The following is a 15,080-nucleotide window of genomic DNA, read 5'->3' as shown; positions in this document are numbered from 1 at the left end:
TTTCTAATGATTCTTGCCCACTCTCCATCCCTCATGGGTATTAGGTCAGATGTGGAAAAGCAGACAATTCTGAAAATGTCACCTTCTATGAGGACAGACAATGAAATACATTCCCCTTCAAGAAAATTTATTCCTCCTTTAATGAATAAAATCACCTTTCTCAGTCAGTCTTAATTTAAACTAGCCTTGGGATAAAACTGCAGTTGTGTTCATGGTTTCAGAGCTTCTTGTATGTTCTTTGGTGGCTGCTATTAATGCTTCCTGGTCATAAGCAAAGCTTGTTTTGATTTGTGTGTAAAAATTTATTTGCTTTAGATTAAATATACAAATAATAAAAGTAAGATCATATTCTTTAAAGCTGTTCAAGGAGGAAAATTCCTGAAAAACCTGAGGTTCCAGAAAAAGTGGAGCTTACACCTCTGAAAGGTATTTCACAGACTGACAGTCTGTTCACATGTATCTACAGTATCCCTTCATCTGATTCTTTGCTCTTTTTGTTTTCATAGAATATTCTCCCTCTCTCTTTTTAATGATCATAGTATTTGAGTAGTTTTGTTCATTTCTTGAAGTTTTGTGGCTTTTATGGTCCTGGCTCATGAGTGTTGCTTCCTTTGTCTCCCATCAATTTCATATTTTATGTGGATACTTTTATCCTTGTCTCATCTCCATGTGTCTATTTGCATTTTTTTAAGCTTAAAAACATCAGATTTGACTGGTTGGTTGAAATTGATATCAGAGACATTTTAGATTAAAATGCTGAGTAGTAGTAAGCTTTGAAAATTCACTGGAAGTCAGCATTTTAACCAGTGTGACAAGCACTCAAATCATACTCTACTGAATGATTTGTATGATTTTCCTCGTGGCTGCCCTGTTACTTTCTTCTCACTCCAAAGACATTCTCTCAGGTGTACAGATCTCATGTCTTAGGTAAATTTCACTATCACTAACAGATCATTTTCAAAAGCAATTTTTCTTTAAATAATCTTTTCCCTATTTAAAACTAGACCCTAAAAAAAATAAATAACTCATAAAAGTCTGGAGAACATCTACAAAAATAACTTAGTTTTTCTAGTAAGTTTAGTGGGTAGCAGTGTCTGTTCTGTTTAAGTAATCAAGTCACCCAGACCCATAAAGTGACTCTGGATGAACTGGTTACTTAATCACCCATATTCATAAAATGGACATTATAAAATAATTTTGTCATACCCATTAACTAGTAAATGTTAATCATTAAGATGGCATCTAGTGACATCTAGTGACTGTAAAAACAGTAATCACAAGGGTGTGTTCTGCCCTGGGTCTCAAATATCAGCAAGATCTTAAAATTAATAATATGGAAAAACAAATACACAGAAATATTTCATTATGTTCATTATATAAGTAATATATAAGGAAATTTATATCTTGCCATCTCAACTTGAATTAACTAGATGCATAGTTTCAATCAATGAAAATAGCTATGTATTTAAGAATATTGGTAACTCAAATAGTATTAAAGATCAGCACAATTTATCATGGATAAAAAATTTGATGTCTGTAAATTTTTTACTTAAAATATTTGATGTTATAAAACATGATTATTTAAAATGATTATATAATTATTTTTATATGTTTTGATTTTTGAAGTAAGATCTAAACAAGGTTATCTTTATCACATAAAAATCTATTTAATAATTGCAAAATGTCTTAAGTACCAAATGGGAAATTTTGTAGAAATATCTAAGAAATTCAGATTTCATCTCATTGAACACATTGTACATGATACTAATAATGTGTTAATTATTATCAATAGAGTTAAAGTGGTTCAGTAATTACTACGGATTTTTTGCTTTGTTTTCCTGTTTAAACCCATCAGGGCTATTACAGTATAAAATTTGCTCTAAAAAAACATCATCTACTATGTGTATTCCCTGTAGATGCAAGAGGAAATTAATTTGGAATTCCTTGGGTCACTTTTAGTTTAAATTCAAGAATATTTTATTATTTATAAAAAATGAGCTTCTAACACCACCCTTGAAATTTATAATTCTATCATTTTAAGTTAGTAGTATTCCAAAAAAGAGACCTTAAGAAAGAATACTTCTGTTTAGAAGGTAAAATATGTCTTTCCTCAACATCAAGGCCACGAAGCAGATTCCTTAGCTCTCTTTTCAATGGAGAAGACTCAGTGATGGCCCTAACTCCTGCCAATATCATTTAATGTATTCAATGGTCAGGTAGATACCAATATAGATTTGAGCAATATACAGCTGCAGATTGGAGTAAAGATTCTGTTGAAAACTCTTACTTGGTCAAAGAGTCATAAAATCAGTATAGAACAACATCTTCTATGTTCATTAAAATGAATATATTTGCCTTTGGTTAATGTAATTGAATTTTGTCACAGAGGTGTTTACAGAGGAAATAATTTGAAATGTATGGTTTGCTTTTAAATTCTGTGAATTTATATGCAATAAAACTATTACTTGACAACACTATAGTTAACCACTTTGAGCAGAGAGACATTTTTCTTGTTGAAATTCCATTTTTATATGAATTCACTTCAAAATTTGAATTCATATTCCTTAAGTGCCTGGAGCTGAAAAGAAAGTTCGCAAATTACTTCCTGAACCTAAACCTCAGCCAAAGGAGGAAGTTGTTCTGAAAAGCGGTATAGTATTAGTTTTAAATATCTAAATAACTGACTTGAAAGCTTACAAAATATTTCTGTCCCTTGGTTTTCTTTGAGTTAGATACTTTATTTATCAAAATGTTTGTGGCTTCATTGAAAATTAAGCCTATTATTTCCAAATCTTTTTAAAAAGAAGACAGAAATTTTGTGAGCACTCTTAGCATTTCGAAGTTTATCTTGTTAATAGTAATAACTGATACTATTCTAACTAACAATGACTATGAATGTCATTTTCATAACCAAATATAGTAAAATACACTAAACTGATTAAATACACAAAACTACTTAAGCATAAATATAATATCAGTTTTAAATTATGGCACAGGATCACCACTAATAAATAATATTTTTAAAACAATTTCTCTCCTACTAATATTAAAAAACTAGAAGCAAGATATTCAAAGAAGAGTCAAGTTCTAACATTGTCTTCTTATGGAATTACTGATTTCTAGGTTACATTTCTTTAGGAATCTCTGCTTAAGTAAACTTTGTACTTCTTATTTAAGTACTTCTCCATAAATGACAACATTGAATTATTATTAGAATTTGTTGTATTCAAATTACTCATTTTTTTGTTGGAACCATTTCTGCTATACAATTATCTCTGAATAGGCTATCTAGAGAGAATTAACATGTCTGAGTACTGTGTATATGAACATAGCAAACATGGATTTGGGTGGGGGGAGAAAAAGTATTTTTAGTGAAAATGCTAACTTTGTAGGGCACGTGCTTGCATGCTTTTCATTTTCCTTGCTTTGTACATTATTTGCATTTGTCAATCTTGTTCAACATCTTCATGAGTTTGTCTTGGTTTACATATAAACCTTTTTGTCTTTTAAGTTCTAAGAAAGAGACCTGAAGAAGAAGAACCTAAAGTAGAACCAAAAAAGTAGAAAAAATTAAAAAACCAGAAGGTAGGAATCTCAGTGACAATTTGTGAAATTATCTTTTAGCAAAGTGAACATTTAATAAAAGGTTTATCTTGTAAACATAACAAATGAAACATCGACATAGCTTCATATTTCATCTGTATGTAATATGTGTTTTCCATCGTCTGCTTTCTGTTTACTTTTGTAGTAATTCCCAAATCCATTTGTGTATTTCCCATACTTATATTATTCCCTTTCCACTTAAGATCTTCCAGTGGAAATGACTGAAATAATCAAGCTGGCTATATAAGAACGTCATGGGAGGGGGTTGGCAAATGTTTCATAATCTTTGGAGGCCTTTAAGTGGGTTGAGTTTTACCATTAGCCTGTTCTCAAAGGGTATAATTATTGAGAACTATTATAGAAATGATTTAGAGAGATAGAGTTAGTGAGGGGGGAAGCAAGTGGATGGAATAAAATAAAGAAAAAGGAATTGAGGTGGATTCAAGAAGAGAAAATAGAAATTGAATGAAAATGTAAGGTTTTAATAAAAGTCACCAGTAGAGTTTTTGAAAACTAGAAAATAGTTTGAGCTGATATTTCAGAGAAGTTGATTTCTAAGTATTCAGATCTTAATACTAGAAAATAATCTTATTTTCTTAAAGTACCAACTCCAAAAGCTGTTGAAGAGGTTGAAGTTCCTCCAGCTACTGTTACAAAAGAGAAAAGAAAATTCCTGAACCAGCAAAAGGTAAAACCTATGGGTGCTTTCTTAGTTGTCTCTAAAGATGTGGATATCATTGTACTGGCATCTATATTTGAGCACATACCTAGTATAACCTATATCTTAATTTTCTCTACCATTTCACTTCCCTGCACCATTTGCTAATGACCACCCACTTGTTAAATAAATTACTGGGAAAAAAATGTATTCATGGGCAATAAGCTGAAGAACAACATTATAGCCAATAAAAATGCCTTCCTATACTTTTTAAATGTTTTGTGTAAAATGACTTGCTTCCATCAATACTCAATTTGATATATATGTGTGTGTATAAATTCTAATGTCTTCTAAGTTATGTTGTCTGCCTGAAATTAGTTTTGACTTTGTGGAACTCAAAAAACTACTGGAATAACTTTCTCATTTCTATGGATTATTTTAGTGCCTGAAATTAAGCCAGCAATACCCTGCCTGGTCCTGAACCAAAACCAAAGCCTGAGCCAGGTAAACAAGTTTATCCTCAATGTCAAAGGTAGATTCCTTCAAGCTTCACACAACTCATGCGAATCAATCAATAAAACACAGATGAAAGCATGCATCAAATGATTTCTAATGTCTCCAAATGCTTAATATTATTCTCTGGAAAACTAGTTACTTGAAGATTTCACAGTTACTTCAGAAAAGGCAAATAGGCCACCACCCCAGGTTTCAGGAAGTAACAATGGATACCTTGATACAATGCACTTCTCTCTACAGAAGTGAAAACAATGAAAACTCCGCCTGTGGAGCCAGCACCGACCCCATCGCTGCCCAGTACAGTGCCAGTGGTTGGAAAGAAAGCAGGTATTTATCCTGTAGTTCTCTGATTAGAGTTTCTTGATTTGAAAGCAATCTTTCATTGGAACACAGAAATCACTTCAACTGTGGGGATAATGATAAATTCTTAGTTTCTTCATCTGATATACTTACCATCCAATCTCTCCCAGTGGGTGCATATGTGCTTTCACTGGATTATGCACTCCTGCAATTCATTATTTCTTTCATTTGCTTTGGGATAAGTAATGAAGATGTTTAAGGCTGACGAGAACTAAGGGAGACAGATTCTCCTGAAGGGCACACATATAAGAATCCCATGGAACTCCAAATTTCCCTTGTGCCTACAGGAATTATTGCTCATTTTTTAGAAAGACTGCATGCTACATAATGTAAATGGATAATGATGGTTGACGAGATTGTGAATATACTAAGGCAATGAATTGTATGCTTTGAGATGGCTAACATAATAAATTTTATATTAGGAATATTTTACCACCTAAAAAAGTAAAAAATCTGTATAGCTCAGTCTTTAAATTTATATAAGGATTTAGATCAATACTTTTTTAATTGTACTAACCTAATGGTATCACCATCTCAAATGCAACTTCAAGGTACTATCAGTTATATATCAACTATTTAATAGTTTATCACTTAGGCAATAATTTCAAACCATAACTGATTGATGTGTAATTATTAATCATGATAAATACACATCCCATTCAGCACTTGGCACGTTATTTAATCTTTTTAAAATTTTTATTTACAATTACCTCAAAATATTTTGGGTTTATAATATTTAATGACAAAAAATACAATATGTTCTTTGCTATAGTTTAATTTTTAATATTTATGCTAGATTGTGTCACCAGTATTTACTATTTGGGCATTATTCTTACTTTTGAACTGGTATAATAGTTCAGAAAAAGGCAATTGCCCATTTAGCTCATTTCCTTAGTCTTCCATGAATTTGTCTATCTGCTCAACTTAAACACAAAAAGAAAGACTTTTGGCAACTTCTGGCCCACCTCCCTTTTCCCTATATGAATTCTTTGTGAACAAAAAATTATTTCCTTGGTTTGCATAATCACACATACAAATATATGTAAATACTTTTCATAGCTAAGCAAGAGCAAACTCTTCCTCACAGGTTGACAGTGAGCCTTTCAGAAATGCAGAGAGACTAAAGGTACTTCCGAGACAATTTGTTAATACTAATATGTTAGCAATTTAGCTTGGTCCCATCAGTCTCAGAATACACCTTCTTGGAAATGTTTGAAGTAATCCCCATAGAATCATATAAATAAAACCAACTTCACTTTAGCATTAATATTTATAATATAGAGTATGGACTCATCCAAGTGTTTGACTGTTGAGCATAAAATTCATCTGAAAATTGTTTAAATGCTGAGTCTTCTTTTTATTTCAGAAGCCAAAGCGCCTAAGGAGGAAGCCGCCAAGCCGAAAAGGTCCCATCAAAGGTGAGATCCATTCCCCAGGACCTGTACTATAACCTTTCACTCTTTGAATTCCTGAACTTTAATGGGAAAAACATTTTCAAAATTTATAACAATCTTTATTATTCCAATGGATTCTGTGAAAGCCAGTATGTCTTATATTTCAAATAATCTACCTCTAATATTACTCAATGAGTATCATGTGCTATATTTTAGCATAAGGAACCCTACAAGTTCATTTTCAATTTTTATTTAATTTTTTTAATTTGTTCTTTTCAGTTATACATGACAAAGAATGTATTTTGACATACTATTCACACGTGGAGTATAACTTCCCATTCTTGTGGTTTTACATGAAATGGATTAACACTGGTCATGTATTCATATGTGAACACAGGAAAGTTAAGTCCAATTCATGCTACGCAAGTTCATTCATACATGGGATACTATACATGACAGTTAAAGTAATAAGACAATAGTCTGGATATTTTATACTTAGTATTAAATCTTGAGAAAATGAAGTGCACTTATCATTTATGGATTCCTTATGCCATCTCATTTTCCTGTCGGAAATAAGGCAATATAAAGTGATCTTTCAACTGCCTGGTCTTTAGTTTCTGTTCTTGACTCCTAGTTGCTTTATCCAGCAGGCAGCCCAGCATGCCAAATCAACTTTTTGTTTTACTCTGAATTAGGTGTAGCCAAAAAGACACTTCACCAATAGAAGCTGAAAGGAAAAAATTAAGGCAGGAAGTGGTGGGGAGAAACCTCCTGATGAAGCCCCATTCACCTACCAGCTAAAGGCTGTGCCATTGAAGTTTGTAAAAGAAATCAAAGACATCGTCTTGAAAGAAGCAGAGTCTGTGGGCTCTTCTGCAATCTTTGAGTGTTTAGTCTCCCCCTCCACTGCGATCACCACCTGGATGAAAGATGGCAGCAATATCCGAGAGAGCCCAAAGGCACAGGTTCATCGCAGATGGTAAAGACAGAAAGCTTCATATCATTGATGTTCAGCTTTCTGATGCTGGTGAATACACCTGTGTTTACGCTTGGGAAATAAAGAAAAGACCTCTACTGCTAAGCTTATAGTAGAAGGTAAGTTCCAATCTCTTGAACATGGTCTATATTAAACTTGCAAAATAAAACTTAATAGCAACTTTTCTTGTTGCTTTAGACAAAACCTTATTTCACCAAATAAGTTTTATTTCACTGACTATTTGAATGTGTTCAAATTTATACTGCAATCTCCATAGAACTTCCTGTGCGCTTTGTGAAAACGCTGGAGGAGGAGGTCACAGTGGTCAAAGGACAGCCATTGTACTTGAGCTGTGAGTTAAACAAAGAGCGAGATGTAGTCTGGAGGAAGGATGGGAAGATTGTGGTGGAGAAACCTGGCCGAATCGTGCCAGGCGTCATTGGCTTGATGAAGGCCCTGACTATCAATGATGCAGACGACACTGATGCTGGAACTACACAGTCACTGTGGAGAATGCCAACAACCTGGAATGTTCCTCTTGTGTAAAAGTAGTAGGTTAGTATTTGGGAGACTGAGGTGGGAGGATTGCTTGAGCACATGAGTTCGAGATCAGTCTAGGCAAACATAATGAGACCCTGTCTCAGAAAAATAATAAAACCAACAAATAGTAGTAGGGTTAGTAAATTCCTAGGAAATTTTGTTCAGTTATATTATGCTAAAAAAATATAAGAAAGAATTGTTTTGCAGTATCCAAGTATCCACCTTTGTTAAGTGGGGAGACTACAGCATATCATAGCAGATTAATGATGTCTTACTTCTATGAAATTTTTTCTATTTCTGAAATTCACTAACAAAGTTGTTTATATTCCTCAGATCATAATCATTTTCTTTCTGATTTCATTTTCATTCAGAGGTATTAGAGACTGGCTGGTGAAACCTATACGAGATCAGCATGTGAAACCTAAGGGAACAGCTGTTTTCACCTGTGACATAGCAAAGGACACTCCAAACGTTCAGTGGTTCAAAGGATATGATGAGATCCCCATGGAACCAAATGATAAGACTGAGATAATCAAAGAAGGAAAAACTTTATTCCTCAAAATTAAGAATGCTATGCCAGAAGACATTGATGAATATGCAGTGGAAATTGAAGGGAAAAGATACCCTGCAAAGTTGACACTTGGAGGTATTAAAAACCTTACCTGTCATTCCTCAAAGATAAGTTTTATGTTTGCATAAGGCAAAATAACACACCAAAACCAAAAAAGTAAACCACTGTTAGATTGTTTAAAGTGTTGTGTTACTTTGTTTCTGAACAATACAGAGCGTGAAGTGGAACTGCTTAAACCAATAGAGGATGTCACCATTTATGAGAAAGAAAGTGCAAGCTTTTGATGCAGAAATCTCAGAGGCCGAACATTCCTGGGCAATGGAAGCTGAAGGGAGAACTTCTGAGGCCCTCACCTGTGAGTAATTTCCTATTTTAAGTTGTCAGTATATAAAATGACTACATTCTGTATTGGGGTTCAATATTCAGACTTGGTTTAATGATGGGGTTACTTTGGGCTTCTAAGTCTCCAAGGAAAGAATTTGATGTTTATGCACAAGTTGGAAAAATCTTATAAATTTGTATGACAGGAGACATTTGGTTTATATTCATTAGTAGTAATTTCTACACTCTATAGAAATCTGTCTGAAACATTTCTTCTCTAAGGAATTTATCTCATTGTAAATGCGAAATGAAACTACTGTTTGTAGACATGTGAGATCAAAGCAGAAGGTGGAAGCGCTTCTTAACTTTGCACAAAGTCAAACTCGACCAGGCAGGTGAAGTCCTCTACCAGGCACTGAATGCGTGCACAACCGCCATTCTAACAGTGAAAGGTATGGGGTGTTAGAAACTCAGGGAGGGGCTCAACTTCATTTCCTGGCCCTCTACATTATGAAAATCCTCATTCTTAATGTTTGATTTTCAGAAATCGAACTCGACTTTGCCGTGCCCCTGAAGGATGTCACTGTTCCAGAGAAGCGACAGGCTCGATTCGAGTGTGTGCTTACTCGAGAAGCAATGTTATATGGTCTAAGGGACCTGATATAATCAAGGCATCTGACAAATTTGATATCATCGCCGATGGAAAGAAGCACATCCTTGTTATCAATGATTCTCAGTTTGATGATGAAGGGGTTTATACCGCCGAGGTGGAGGGCAAGAAATCCTCAGCACAGTTGTTTGTTACAGGTAAGAGCTGATAAGATCTGACCATGACATCCCATGTGTAGGCACACACATCTATTACTTTAAAGATAGGACACCAAGTTCTAAAACCAACAACCAGCACCACCACTTTACTTTCACAGTGTCACAAACACACACTCAAAAAAAAAAAAAAAAAAAAAAACCCACAAACTACCTTTCCCCCAAACCCTTAACTTTTTAATGGAGAACAGTTACATTTGAAAAGAACTAATAAATGTCATATGAAATGGGTCCCTTTTACCCAGGCAGGTTAGAGTGGAATCTTTCCGTAGTAACTTGTGTTTCTGAATTCTGCAGGTATAAGACTGAAATTCATATCACCTCTCGAAGATCAGACTGTGAAAGAGGGTGAAACAGCCACTTTTGTCTGTGAGCTTTCTCATGAAAAGATGCACGTAGTCTGGTTCAAAAATGATGTCAAGCTGCACACCACCAGAACAGTGCTCATGTCCTCTGAAGGCAAGACTCATAAACTGGAAATGAGGGAAGTGACACTGGACGATATATCACAGATAAAAGCTCAAGTCAAGAACCTGAGCTCCACAGCCAATCTGAAGGTCCTAGGTAAGTGCACCAGATGCACCTAGACAGTTCCTGAATGGTGAGAGGGGTGGTAATTAAGCATTTTAGACACGTGGTTCTTTAATGAACTTCAGTTTTCACATTGCTTCTGATCATATGCTGAATGGCTTTGACAGAGGCTGACCCGTATTTCACTGTGAAATTACATGACAAAACCGGAGTTGAGAAAGATGAGATCATCCTGAAGTGTGAGGTGAGCAAAGATGTGCCTGTGAAATGGTTCAAGGACGGGGAAGAGATCGCACCCTCGCCTAAGCATTCCATCAAGTCCGATGGGCTGCGTCGCATCTTGAAGATCAAAAAGGCAGAACTTAAAGATAAGGGCGAATATGTATGTGACTGTGGCACAGACACAACCAAGGCCAATGTTAACGTCGAGGGTGAGTTGACCCAAGACCTCAGATTTACTGTTTCCACAATTGCTGTTTATTTGTTCAGCCAAACTAACAGAACCTTGCATACTTTCAGCTCGACTGATAAAAGTGGAAAAGCCGCTGTATGGAGTAGAAGTGTTTGTTGGTGAAACAGCCCGCTTTGAAATTGAGCTTTCAGAGCCAGATGTTCATGGCCAGTGGAAGTTGAAGGGAGAGCCATTGACTGCTTCCCCTGTAAGTCAGAGCTGATGAGGCAGAGTGGGTGGCTAGGTTGTCTAGAAGGTAGAAGGTGAAGTCTTGGTGATTTGCAGACTTATTCATTCACGTGAATAACATTCTTTCTCCTAACCCTCACTCTAAACAGGACTGTGAAATCATTGAAGATGGGAAGAAACATGTTCTCGTTCTTTATAATTGCCAGCTGGATATGACAGGAGAGGTTTCCTTCCAGGCCGCCAATGCTAAATCTGCAGCCAATCTGAAAGTGAAAGGTAAGCCCCACTCTCAGCACTTTTCTATATTTTCGAGTCTTCATTTTAAGACCCTCATTGATCAGGGTTATGCAAGGAAGCATATTCTGACTTGATCCGCACCATCCTCTTCTTTCAGAGCTACCACTTATCTTCATCACGCCTCTCAGTGACGTTAAAGTCTTTGAGAAGGATGAGGCTAAATTCGAGTGTGAAGTATCCAGGGAGCCCAAAACATTCCGGTGGCTGAAAGGAACCCAGGAAATCACAGGTGATGACAAATTTGAGCTCATAAAGGATGGCACAAGGCATTCAATGGTGATCAAGTCAGCTGCTTTCGAAGATGAAGCGAAATACATGTTTGAGGCTGAAGATAAACGCACAAGTGGCAAACTGATCATTGAAGGTAAATGTTTTTATCAGCTAGGCCACCCCAACTTAATTTTTTTTGTCTTTGTTTTTATATTTCCTTGTTAGGGTACTGGAATTAATGAGGTTTTTTTTTTTTTCTTGATAGGAATCCGGCTCAAATTCCTTACGCCTCTCAAGGATGTGATAGCCAAAGAGAGGGAAAGTGCCGTGTTCACAGTGGAGCTGTCCCACGACAACATCCCAGTTAGCTGGTTCAAGAACGACCAGCGCTTACATACCAGCAAGTTGGTCTCAATGCATGATGAGGGGAAGACTCACTCAATCACGTTCAAAGACCTCTGCATGGATGACACCTCCCAAATTAGAGTAGAAGCCATGGGAATAAGTTCAGAAGCTAAACTCACTGTGCTTGGTGGGTGCTGTTGCAAAATTAATTCTATTGCATTAAATTCAACAGAAATTTATAGAGTACCTATTACATGAGATAGTTTTCTAAGTATCTGCTACATGAAAACAATCCAGGCCCTTAAGAAACTGTCACCCATGTTATCAGGCTTGTGTCTAAAACACTGTTACCTAAAAGGTAGCAGAGGATTTTAATGAAGATTTTCTTGTAGGCCCACAAAATAGCCATTTAGAGTCAGAATTAAAACTCTCAATTAGTTATTAAGCTGTTGTGTTTACAAATAAAGATTTTAAAATATTTGCTATCTCCTTACTTTATCAAATTTACTTCAGAGAAATGTTTTTCAAGTTTATAATAAGAGACAGTAACAGAATTTACCTTAATAAACTTCATTTTTTCTTGGTTCCATAATACCAAGAAGATTAAATATAAAGTCTAATAAATATTGACAATACTAAAGGAAAACTATTAACAGATTAAGAAAACAAGGTGAATCTGAAGGCTTAAAAGAAAATGAGACATAATAATATCTAAGAAATGAGAAATTTAGTCAAATAATGAAGGAATTCAAAATTATATAGAAGCTGAGCTGTATAGTGTCTCTTAAACTACTGTTAACCTATTATAAAACATAATCCAGATGGTTTAGATCTTGACAAATCCCATGCACTGATTTCCTTTCTAATATTTAGAGAACTTTTGAGCCTAAATAGGTTAAATGATTGAATATCTGGTATAATTTTAAAATATACTTAGAACTCTATGAGCTACCTCTTAACTTTCCAAAAGGGTCATTTCCCTAGTTGGTTAATAAAGATTTTATTTTACTCTTATACTTTCCTTGCAGAGGGAGACCCATACTTACAGGAAAGCTTCAAGATTACACTGCTGTGGAGAAGGATGAAGTAATTCTTCAGTGTGAAATTAGCAAAGCAGATGCACCAGTAAAATGGTTTAAAGATGGAAAGGAGATAAAGCCATCTAAAAATGTTGCTATTAAGGCAGATGGCAAAAAACGCATGTTAATACTAAAGAAGGCCTTGAAATCAGATATTGGGCAGTATACCTGTGACTGTGGGACAGATCAGACCTCTGGAAAGCTTGACATTGAGGGTAAGGAAATTTCCATGAGTTTCACTCATGACACTGTTGGGTATTTCCACCAACGGCTAATGACAGCATATGCTGACCTTTCACTTTTCCAGATCGGGAAATTAAACTGGTGCGACCCCTGCACAGTGTGGAGGTGATGGAGACTGAGACGGCCCGCTTTGAAACCGAAATCTCTGAAGATGACATTCATGCCAACTGGAAACTCAAGGGAGAGGCCCTGCTCCAGACACCTGTAAGGCTATTTCTGAACTTGTCAACACCCAGAGTTGCTGTGTGAAATAAAAAAGGATAAGGGAAACGTCAGAGTACATGGAGGACACTTAAAACAAGGCATTGGGTTCTCTATCAAACCCTAAGCCAAACAGAGATATTGGGGTCTTTGGGCTCCATCACCTTTACACAAAATAAGTTGTTTGAATTCTGTGATGCTAACTGGTTCAGAATTATAAAACTAAAAGAAATGTTGCTTTCCTGATAGAACCCATAACCTTTATTTCTCTAACACTGAATACATATACATTTAATAAATATAATAAATATACATGAGTATGTATTTGTATAAATATATATACTCTCACCATTTATTTGTAGCATTCTTCTAATTATGGTATTCTATCCTTAGAGAAAAATCTCAAAATTACTTACTCTGAAATGATTTTCTCCTTTTTTGGTACAGGATTGTGAAATTAAGGAAGAAGGCAAAACACACTTCCTTATTTTGCACAACTGTCGCCTGGACCAGGCAGGTGGGGTGGATTTCCAAGCTGCCAATGTTAAATCTAGTGCCCACCTCCGAGTTAAGCGTAAGTATTATGTATTTTGACTGAAAATTAAATATACACTTTGATGGAAAATGAATGTGTGTGAAATTAATTGGAATTATTATTTTGAAAATATCCCTAAAGTATAAAAGTATAAAGTATAAAAACTGGTTTTTTTGTATTTACTTCTTCAACATCCTAATATAAAAATGGTTCAAATGCAAAAATTTCAAAAATGTCATTGATCTTGCCAGTGGAGTAAAAGAAAATTTAGCAACTCAGATTTCCCTACTCTTGTATTCCTTTTCATTCAAGCTACATAAACAGTAAGAATCTAACTCAGAACCATTGAATACCACATCCCTCCAGTGACTGTACAAATGTAGCACCAAAAAGAAAATCTTTGCTGCGTGGGCATTTCAGACTCAAGAAAGAAGGCGAGGAGCATTAGGCTTACATTTTTGGAAGGTGCAAAGTGGTTGATGGAAATGAACAGGCTATGTGACTGAGGGCCCCTCGTCCTCCCCCAATCAGAGTCTTAGTTATTTTGGAAGTCACATACCTTATGTAGCAAGAGGAACTTGATGCCTGGCAGAGAGACAGATGCAGTGCAGATTTCTTGCTGACCTTGTGCATCCCAAAGAAAGGGCCCTACAAATACCCACTCTTCGGCCACCGGCTCTCCCCTTCTCTACACCAAAGGCCACATTTCACATGGGAGTCAAAAGTGTGGCCAGTCTTCTGGCTTTTTCCTTCTTGAACAAAACAAACATGGAGATTAATGGCTAAGTCTCTTTATCTTCTTGGAATTACAAAATGAGTAATGCAAAGCTTTTTCTTTCCGCCCGCAAAGCACGAGTAATTGGTCTTCTGAGGCCTCTAAAGGATGTCACAGTGACTGCAGGAGAAACAGCCACCTTTGACTGTGAGCTCTCTTATGAGGATATCCCAGTGGAGTGGTACCTCAAAGGGAAGAAACTAGAGCCCAGCGATAAGGTAAAAAGCAGGCGCATGGTTGCTTCATCTTATCCTTGCCTTCTCACTCTGGTTTTTCTTCCCTTTCACTCATGTTTCTTATTCTTTGCTCTTTTACCTGTCCCCTTCCCTGCTTTTCCTTCTCTCCCGCCTTTCTCCCCTCTGGCCTGATTTCTACTAAAACTGTAAGGCAGATGTCAGCTATTTGTTGAATTTAACCTGATAACATTTTTACTGAAATAGAAATAATTATTTAAAGGAGA

General features: G+C 35.8%; 1 protein-coding gene across 1 annotated transcript in view; it reads left to right on the top strand.

Moving 5' to 3' along the window:
• Ttn (titin) overlaps window positions 1-15,080 on the top strand; it is a 265,315-nt gene that overhangs the window by 150,109 nt on the left and 100,126 nt on the right. The window contains 35 exon segments of the mRNA XM_047544703.1: window positions 359-372; window positions 375-426; window positions 2,570-2,650; window positions 3,512-3,607; window positions 4,206-4,255; window positions 4,258-4,291; window positions 4,704-4,727; window positions 4,730-4,765; window positions 5,018-5,104; window positions 6,504-6,555; window positions 7,227-7,276; window positions 7,279-7,490; window positions 7,492-7,570; window positions 7,573-7,626; window positions 7,785-7,997; window positions 8,000-8,062; window positions 8,421-8,693; window positions 8,832-8,896; window positions 8,898-8,924; window positions 8,926-8,973; window positions 9,266-9,290; window positions 9,293-9,391; window positions 9,484-9,570; window positions 9,573-9,746; window positions 10,062-10,328; window positions 10,463-10,726; window positions 10,815-10,954; window positions 11,085-11,211; window positions 11,330-11,596; window positions 11,708-11,974; window positions 12,816-12,827; window positions 12,830-13,081; window positions 13,174-13,313; window positions 13,758-13,884; window positions 14,696-14,838. Coding sequence (XP_047400659.1) covers window positions 359-372; window positions 375-426; window positions 2,570-2,650; window positions 3,512-3,607; window positions 4,206-4,255; window positions 4,258-4,291; window positions 4,704-4,727; window positions 4,730-4,765; window positions 5,018-5,104; window positions 6,504-6,555; window positions 7,227-7,276; window positions 7,279-7,490; window positions 7,492-7,570; window positions 7,573-7,626; window positions 7,785-7,997; window positions 8,000-8,062; window positions 8,421-8,693; window positions 8,832-8,896; window positions 8,898-8,924; window positions 8,926-8,973; window positions 9,266-9,290; window positions 9,293-9,391; window positions 9,484-9,570; window positions 9,573-9,746; window positions 10,062-10,328; window positions 10,463-10,726; window positions 10,815-10,954; window positions 11,085-11,211; window positions 11,330-11,596; window positions 11,708-11,974; window positions 12,816-12,827; window positions 12,830-13,081; window positions 13,174-13,313; window positions 13,758-13,884; window positions 14,696-14,838 — 4,001 coding nt within the window.

The sequence above is a fragment of the Sciurus carolinensis genome, chromosome 3, assembly GCF_902686445.1.
Source record: "Sciurus carolinensis chromosome 3, mSciCar1.2, whole genome shotgun sequence".
Taxonomy (NCBI): domain Eukaryota; kingdom Metazoa; phylum Chordata; class Mammalia; order Rodentia; family Sciuridae; genus Sciurus; species Sciurus carolinensis.
Note: the sequence above shows the minus strand (reverse complement) of the source record. Positions and strands in the feature narration are given on the sequence as shown.